General features: G+C 34.6%; 1 protein-coding gene across 1 annotated transcript in view; it reads right to left on the reverse strand.

The window, feature by feature from the left end:
• The window catches only part of LOC111085182, a 27,383-nt gene extending 19,110 nt beyond the window's left edge, over nt 1-8,273 (reverse strand). The window contains exon 1 of the mRNA XM_022382647.1: nt 8,026-8,273. Coding sequence (XP_022238355.1) covers nt 8,026-8,108 — 83 coding nt within the window. The 5' untranslated portion in view covers nt 8,109-8,273. The remainder of the gene's footprint in view (nt 1-8,025) is intronic.
• Nucleotides 8,274-9,881: the final 1,608 nt, after the last annotated feature.

Raw genomic sequence — 9,881 nt, forward strand, 5'->3', positions numbered from 1 at the left:
TAAGCAATCCTGAAAAATATTTGGGGGTGCTTAACTTTTTTCCAGCTGTATATATGGCATGTCGTAATGTTAAATCATCGAAATAAATTTAATATTGGAAAAAAAACATTTATTAAAGTGAGATCGTAAAGAAGACTTGGCCATTGGTTTAATATCTAACAGAAATGGCTAAGGTTTACTGAACTAGTGCAAATCCTGCCCTAAAATAACCAGGGCAAGAATGTAATTAAGGTAGTATAGTCATGTATTGGGGTCAGATTGTAGAATAAATGTGCCAAGTTACGTAACGTCATCAAGACAAGTTTACTATCGAGACAAACTATTTTTAATGACAAAAACCACTGACGTGATTTTATAAAGACCAAGTTACTGCTGTTAAAAGTTAAATTCTGTTGAATCTCTCTTACCACGATTAAATGATTACAAGATTGCCAGGGTAAAAATCTAGGACTGAGAGATCTGATGACGATGTATACATATTCGTCAGAAGTAAGATTAATTGATTTGTAATAAGAAATTCTTGGACAATAAAAATACAGAGTAAGTCACAGCGAATCTCCCACAGATTATACTAAGGATACTTAAATTATTTTTCATGGAGGTGTTTTTATAAACACTTTTATGACACATATAGACTGACAACAGTGAGATCTTAAAGTTAGATCGTAAAGAAGACTTGGCCTTTTGATATCTAACAGAAATGGCTAACTTTTACTGAACTAGGGCAAAACCCTGCCCTAAAATAACCAGGGCAAGAATGTAATTAAGAATGTAACTGCTATTACTTCTGACCAAAGTAAGTTAAATACACAGATCAGAACTAAAAATTAACCCAGTAATGAGTACAGCTTATTTAATATGTTGTTCTTACGCCGTACTTATTGTGATTAGACTGCATTGTTTCATCAGTTGAGTTCTTTCGCTGTTAAAGACATTTGTAGTTGAAACACCTATATTATCTTACAAGATTCGGCCAGCTTAGGAGATTTAGGTTAGTCCTCTAAGCTAAAAATAACCCTTATGACAAAATGTACAACAATAAGAAAACAAATACATTTTACAAAGGGTTGAGTACAATATATTAAAAGGACTTTAAACATACAAATCAACAAGTCACGTGACAAACACAGCCGATATAAAAGTCGTGGTACAAGAAGCAGAATGTATCAGAACTACAATTTGACATTGCTTGGCGTTGGGTAGATAGTGTGATTCAATCGAAAATTTGCCATTTTTGGAAGGTATGTAACAGTCCTTTCCAACGCAAAATATCCATAAACTCATATCATAAAGATGTATTCAGTCGGAGATTAAGAATTTCCATAACAGATGTAGTTCGCGTACTTAATGGCATTGGAAAACAAAGTAATATGGATCAAGTTGGGTACCACAACCATCCAGAAGGAGACCTAAAACAAGTCGTAACCTAATCACGGTAAGGAAAGTACGACATCATGTAATACATGAGAATCTACAAACACAAAGGAAATTAGCAAAATCCGTCCACGCGCCCTGGCCAACAGTAAACAACACAATAAAGAAGGTAGGTCTACATGTTATTCCATTCAAAGACATGTCGGTCAAATCGTCAAATATAGCTATTATTGATTTATGTGCGATTGGGTTGTTGAAACAGGCACGGAAATCGTCGTCTTCACTCACCACGTAAACTATAGACAGCGAGTATGGAGGAGTGGTGTACTTTGGATATGACAACGTTCCCACAAAGACTTTTGTAATGCTATTGTCAAGATTTACAGTCATCAGGTAGAGCAGGACTGGCCGTGGTGACATAGACTGTTACGCCACAAGGATCCAAAATTGGTTTAATGAAACGCATTCAATTTATCTCTATATTAAACATTCTAAACATTACTGTTATAGAATGTAAGATTAAAGACGGAATATAGTACATCTTACTTACAGCATAACTAAACACTGGCGGTATGCTTCATGCACTATCACCAATTTCAAGTAACTTTAGGGTAATTTAACATCAGAGATAAATTATTACGACCAGTATTACTGGTTAACTAACTGTTGAGTCAGGCAACAGGACGGTACAGATAGTACAGCAAAAAAACAACAATGTTGATGAAGATGAAAAAAAAATTATAGATAAATTAAATGAACTGCGAATCGTACAATAAATAGTAAGAATATTGACACTAAAATTAAAATATAGCGGTAAGTCTACGGATTTACAACGCTAAAATCAGGGGTTCGATTCCCCTCGGTAGACACAGCAGACAGCCCGATGTGGCTTTGCTATAAGAAAAACACACACACACATTAAAATAGAATCAAGTTATATGTATTAAAATGAAAATAATTTATTAATCGAACTATGACGTGTGTCTAATACAACTAACATGACTCTAAGTGACTCCTCTCATTTTATAACACACAGGGGGAGCTGCCTGATATAACAAATAAAGTTAACTCGTAAGTAGTAGTTGAAATATATATGTACGAGCAATAATATAGTGCGAGAAAGTTCGCAATGATCATAAGTATATGACAATTAAAAGTAATTAGCATAAACTAAAATAACAACTATGACGTAATATATTGAAGCAATTATAGTAAGAGCTTAAGTTAACAGGAAGTAAAACTAATGGTGGTCGCTTCACTAAAGTAATTTGTCAATACTTTAAAAAATGTTAGTAAATTAAAGTATAGAGGTGAGAGTTTTGAAGACGTTTGTTTGTTTTTGAATTTCGCGCAAAGCTACACGAGGGCTATCTGTCCTAGTCGTCCCTAATTTAGTAGTGAAAGACTAGAGGGAAGGCAGTTAGTCATCACCACCAACTCTTGGACTACTCTTTTACCAACGAATAGTGGGATTGAACATAACATTATAATACCCCCACGGCTGAAAGGGCGAGCATGTTTGGTAAGATGGGGGATTCGAACCAGCGACACTCAGATTGCCTGTCGAGCGCTCTAACCACCTGGCCATGCCGGGCCTTTGAAAAGGTCTTAATATTTTTTTTTAAACTCTCATTCCCACAACCGGTAGCAAGAACAATTTTGAATTTCCGCAAAATTGAAAGAATATTATGTTCAAAATGCGGTAGCGAAAACCTTGTTGTCTCCTTATGGTAATTTTATAGACTTTTAACGCTAAGATTAAAGGGTTCGATTTCCAGTGATGGACTGATCACAGGTAGTCTGTTGTGTAGCTGTGCGTTAAAACAAACAAATCTCATTGTGTTAAAAATGAGATCGAATTTATTAGTTCTGTCCAAGAAGTCTAGTAATGGTGAACAAATTGTAGTCTGTCTTGTAAGCTACGAATAATAAAACTGTGGTGTAACTTATTTGGATTTGTTTGTTTGAAGTTAAGCACAAAGCTACACAATGGGCTATTTGTGGTCTGTACACCACGGGTATCGAAAACCGGTTTCTAGCGTTGTAAGTCCGCAGACATACTGCTGTGTCACTGGGGGGAGGACTTATTTGGAATATTTGCATTCGGAAATGGAAAATTTATAATCTCAAAGACTAGTGTGAAGATTACTGAAATCAAAAGTTTCTGTTTTTTTGTTTGTTTTTTTACCCTCAAACGCTTACTTTCTCCTTACGATTGCTCCCCAGTGACACAGTGGTATGTCTGCGGACTTACAATGCTAGAAACCAGGTTTCGATACTTGTGGTTGCCCGATGTGTAGCTTTGTGCTTAACTACAAACAAACGAACTCTTTACGAGTAATGCAATTACGGATGATACTCAGCAAAGTAGTACCCGCTCTCTCTTTGATAATATCAAAGTATTTGCTTAAATTCTCTTTAATGTATTTAAAACAATTACATATTTGAATTGATGAATTTTCAGTCGCAAGTGTAGCCTTTTTTTAGCACCGGCAACGAATATGTATTTTATGTTGTTTGAAAACCTGGAACAATTTTATATTATAAGATTTTTTCAGAATATAAATCAAGGTTTGATAAATCTGTATTGTGTTTTTGCATGATAGTTTATAGGCTTTAACGTTTTCATACACATACTGCATATATGTTTTGATATCTCTTCACATAAAGTTGCGATATAAATGTTTGTGAAAATAGAAACAAAAATTAACAGCAGTTTTATCGACGGAAGTGATAATGAATCTATTGTTCAAATACTTACGTGTTCCGTAGCTTCTATTGACACTCATAATTTGTTCATAGTTGTTAATAACGAACCTCTTCAAGCATGTTTTCTCGTATTCAATTCTGTTTATCCATTATATAAATAGGATTGCTTTGGAATACATTTCAAACAATTTCTTAATTACTTGTTTTGTGCGATTGTAATTAATTTTGATGAAATTTAGGACATTTGGTCATTAAAAGTCGCAAATCATCATTAGTTACTATGTCACAGTTAGCAGAAAATACGTGCTTGGTCATAAGGATAAGATATGTGGGGAGCTAAAGTGCATTCACAATGAGAGGATAAAGTATCGTGTAACTCCTCACTTATTATAGTAACTTGCTAAACCTTACAGATTGACAGTCACAAAAAAATTCCTCTTACGTGAGACTGGTAAACTTTATATCTTGATAGTCACACGAAACTTCCTCTTGTGTGAGACTGCTGAACTTTACAGATTGACAGTAACACAAAACTTCCTCTTACGCGAGACTGCTAAACTTTACAGTCACACAAAACTTCCTCTTACGTGAGACTGCTAAACTTTACAGCTTGATAGTCACACAAAACTTTCTCTTGCGTGAGACTGCTAAGCTTGGCAGTCACATAAAACTTCCTCTTGCGTGAGACTGATAAACTTTACAGCTTGACAGTCGCAAAAAAAGTCCTCTTAGGCGAAACTACTAAACTTTACAGTTTGACAGTCACACAAAACTTCTTCTTATCTTAGACTGCTAAACCTTACAGCTTGAATAGATTTTAGCATTCTTTATTTATTTATTGTTATTGTTGTACAATCGCTGAGTATCGTAAATGGTTGACTTCTTTTGCGGTTTCATTTATTAAAAATGTTTTATGATATCCGTGATTTTTAAAACTTTCACCAATTCTTGAACAGAAGAAAGATCGACAGGAATATGCATGACATGTACATATGTCACAAAAAGATTTTGGACAGCAAATGGTGAATTTACATTTCGTCACTAGGTGCCCTTTTAAAAGGCATTACTCACAACTGGACTCTAATATTAACATTTGTCACTAATCGCTGGTACACACCTAATGCAAAACACCACCATTCCTGTTAAACAGCAGCTCCAAGTGATAAGCAGATTTCGGGGGCCGTCCATTTTGTTCCTCAGAGGGAGGCATTCCTAAACGATCCAGAGGGGTTCAGTGGATCTATGTCGGGTTTTTTCCAAAACATATTAAAATAAATTTCTTGAATTTCTTGTTAGACATTGGCCTGAGATATGACACGGTGTATTATCATGCTAGAAGAGGCATTGCAGCATTTTCAAGAAAGTCATAATACGACAAAACATTCACGATTCACCTGTGAACTAAGTTAAAAACGACAAAACCATGTTGACATTGTACTGTTCTTCACAGTTATGTACGAATATACTCATCTTTGCTATCAGATCCAAATCTGGCCATCAGAAACGAATAATGAGTAGTACAAACAGATGACGCTATTTAAATTGTTCTTCAGCTCTTCGTTTAAAGTGTCACGAAAGTACTGAACAGATGTGTTGAAAAACAGTTCGGAGCTTCCATTAAAGCTTTAAGTGCGATTCCGTTGCTTAACAAGTTCAGATGAAATGATAAATGATTAGTGTTGGAAATCTAGAGCGATAATCAAAATTATCGAATTCAGTGGCCTTTCATTTCTTCAGTATATTACCTACAATAAACTAGCGTGTGTATGAGTAGGCTAAAATGTCGTTGACAGTCACAATGCCAGTTTTGTAACAATAAAAGTTACCTCATATCATTTTGTGGCAGCTGTTATATATATATATATATATATTCCTTGAACTCGTACATCATTAAATTCAGGTGCAAATTCAAAAAGGACGAACCTACTGGTGTCTGATTATTTTCAGTCATAATGCTTTTGATAACATGGTGTATATGGATAAATAAGCATCGCAATTTAAAAATTATTTATTGCTATTCTTGAGAGACAGGTTAGAATTGCAGGGCTTTAAGAAAAATGTTTGTTAAGCATCTATTGGACCTTCGAATGGTTAGATGTGATAGGTCGTGTTCCAAAATGACACGTAACTGTCTGTCTGTCAGCATCATAAGGGTAATTGAGTAAGGAAGCACAGTATGCTAATATAGACTAAGTTACCAAACAACGATTTACAAGCATAATCGAATGATTTATTTTTTGTGGGAGTATACTACATTTTCCGAAGAAGACACACCAGTTTTTATATCAAAACATGTAGTATTTTCTCCATAAATAAATCCCTTCAGTATATTTGTAAATCGTTGTTTGCCGACTTCTATATAAATAATACGCTTGAGTTTGTCTGTTCGGAACTTTTCTCACAAATGTCTCGATCAAACGCTACAAATCTCATATGGTTAGAAAGGTCTTTGTCTGAGGAGTTCGGATTGCATATTGGCTTTCCAATTCAGAACCACCTTACCTATTGTTTGCTGAGCCAAACTTTTCATGCAACAGGTATGGTAAACGATGGCACAATTTCGTTGTCATCACGTAACGACTGTCTTCGATTTCAACTTTAGTTTTTTTAGTTGCAAAATATTTCACACAAACAACATATAACCCGCATGTAGTTTCCTAAAAAATTAACGTTACACTAAATACAATTTCTATGGATTTTCTCGACTTACTTGGGTCTAAAATATGCATACGTTCAAACCATATGCTTATCATTTTGTGAACACGTATTCAGACGTTTTTGCATATTCAGCTAAGTTTGCCTTCATTACAACTTTACATGTACTTTATTTTACAATAACCTAGCTTCGGTTCATTTCATAAACTATTATAAACATCTTTTAGCAGCTATGGGTTTTATTCTTCGTTTTGCGAGTTTCCTTTGTTGAACTCGTAAAGCCATGTCATACACTGAACGCTCATAACTGTTTCATACTCCGTGCACTATTATAAACATCATTACTTTATTTTATTGCTTACTTTACGTGTAGTTTTATTAATTAAAGTTATGTCTACGTGAGTTGTTTGTTTCAAATAGACCAGAATATTATGATCTAACACATAATGTCTCCAAAGAAAGCGTAGATTAAATGGTGTGCGTGAAAATGGAAAATTAAAGGGAAGGGCATAAAAACTACCACAAACATTTTGTGGGTCTGGGCTAATATTATAATAAGAGTATTATTTGGAATTTAAAATATGAACATATATATATATAGCATTTTATTATTGTGTGGAAACGGCATGGCCTAGTGGTTTCAATTTGTAATCCCAAAGTTGCGGGGCCAAAACTTTTCGTGCCAAATAGTCGTGATCTTGACCAAGGCAATTTAACCACTATTTGCTTCAGTTCACTTATCTGTAAAAGGAGTACTAATTCATAACTGGGTTTAACCTAACATGAACTGGCACCCCTCCAATATAAACGTGTCAACATTCTTATCCATTAGTGCCACTGGAATCGGAATTAAGCATTGGCTCAACGTGTCCTTCAGGCACGTGGATTAAATTTAACTAATATTATCTTGTGATGTTAAAGATTTACTGAATGGAATACTGAGCCTGTGCGGGGTGCGACTTCGTGACACTGCTTACTAGGTCACCTAAGCTAGCCGTTCCCATACGCTCTTAACCTTAGGTTTCACTTCAATAATAAAGTCTTTGAGATGGATTATATAAGACGATATATTAATATCAAAACTGCAGCTTTTATTACTAAAAACGATTAGTTTTTTCGTAAGATTAATACTGTAATGAGATATTTCTAACACAATATATTTCAGGCAAGTTGGACTTCGAGTACACATGCATTTAGGTATTCTCACAAAGTTATTTGTCTATTTTGGAACATGTACTAGAAGTGCTTTGAATGTTACCAACTACCAATAAAAAAAACAGTTCTTACCTTGCCTGGGGATGTGCTAAAGAGACTTTCAGCAGGAGAAGAGCAACCAGGAATATCATTGTTTTCATGGAAATATTATTCATTGTTATTCTTGCTTACGAGACTAGTGTAGGTTCTCAGGGCTGTAATGTTTATTGGCTTCGTAAGAAGCTCCAGTCAGTATTCTGACGTTCTTCTTTACAACTCGGGACAGACAGCCTTGATATTATTCTCTCTCTTTCGTCAACTGAAGATGTTCCGAATGATAGTTTTCGCTTCTCTTCAGAGAGAATAGTTGAATAATTGCTTTTAAATCTCATTTATATAAAATAGTGAGAAAAGATAACAATTCCCCGCCCACATAGGCTGTTTGCATCTGCCAATCACTATGCAGCAAAGTATGACGTCAGGGCTTTTCATATCTAAGTAGATACTTGACAGTTCTCGTTGGACCATATACTAAGCCTCATACCAAGCGTGGGCACGTTTGACGTTAAAATTTAACAATACATTCGTACGGTATTATGTTTAGAATTTTTATAAGAAGTTCTTGAATTTATAGTTTCGCATATAGTTCATATAATGACACGGCGTTATTTAAGTTTGTAAATTTCAACTGTTTTGGTATTGCATTAAGGTAGTTAACCGTTACACCAACTTCACATATGGAACTGAAAACACCATTGAGCCATGAAATTATGGTAAAGAACCGACATCATCACAGCTTAGTCAGTATATGTTATGAGTCCTTCTGTTATCATAATTTTCGTAGCATGTTTGAAAACACCATTATATAGTGTGTTGAGTTGAATGTTATACAAACACAATAACAGGCTGTAGGGGACGGGGTATCTGGAGAAAGATATTTATTTTATTGTTTTTGTTAAGTACGAAAATGCACAAAACCGTCTTTAATATTATAAGCTTTAAGACTAACCGCTGTACCACTGGGAAGAGGGGGAGAGGAATACGTATTAATATACGTTATTTTAATAGGCGCCGAAAATACAGAACATAGTCAAATGTTTAACTAAAACTTTTTAAAGAATTACATTTCAATACGGTGTATGCACATAATAAAAACAAACAAACACGCAGTCATTTATATTGAGAAGAAACCGTAGGTCACTGCAGCATTTGTAAAACAATTATTTCAGAAGTTATTTCTCATCTATAATCCTTTTTAATTCCAAATTTATCAACATGTTAGAATTTTAAACTAAAGCAAGGCAATGAAAAAGCTACGGTAAAGAAGGATGTGGCAAACAACACCTTAATTTCTTCAAATTTTTATATGCCTCTCCCGGTGGGTCAACAGTAAGACTGGGGGCTTAAAATTTAAAAAATCAGGTTTCGATACCCGTGGTGGGTAGAGCACAGATATCTTGTTACGTAGTTTTGTACTTCAATGAAATCCTAACTCTATCACAATCATAAAAATAAAAGTTATGACGTAAAAGAGAAGGTAGAAAGGAGCAGGTTTTTATAATTGGGCAGCTATCTGGTCATAATTCGTAAACACGGGTCTGAACACAAGAAGGCCCTTCTTTGCAACATTTCTGTGATCTTAATTTGGGCAAAACTAGAAGCTTTTTTTAACGCTGTGTTCAGAATTATTCTGAAATCAACCATAACATTGTAAAATATCAGAAACTCATAAAAATAACCTGATACGAAGAGCATATTTAAGAACTAAAATACTGGAACTCACAAACAGTTATATACTAACAAGTGCCATTCGTATTACGAAAATTACTAGTCATAAACCATCAGTTACAAGTTTAATGAACACAATTGTCAGTACCAACACAAGTATTAGGACAATTAATAGTAACATACTAACGTCTACCTTCGGTAAGTCATGTTTATCAAACACA

This window comes from Limulus polyphemus, unplaced genomic scaffold (assembly GCF_000517525.1).
Source record: "Limulus polyphemus unplaced genomic scaffold, Limulus_polyphemus-2.1.2 Scaffold266, whole genome shotgun sequence".
In the NCBI taxonomy this organism is placed as follows: Eukaryota; Metazoa; Arthropoda; class Merostomata; order Xiphosura; family Limulidae; genus Limulus; species Limulus polyphemus.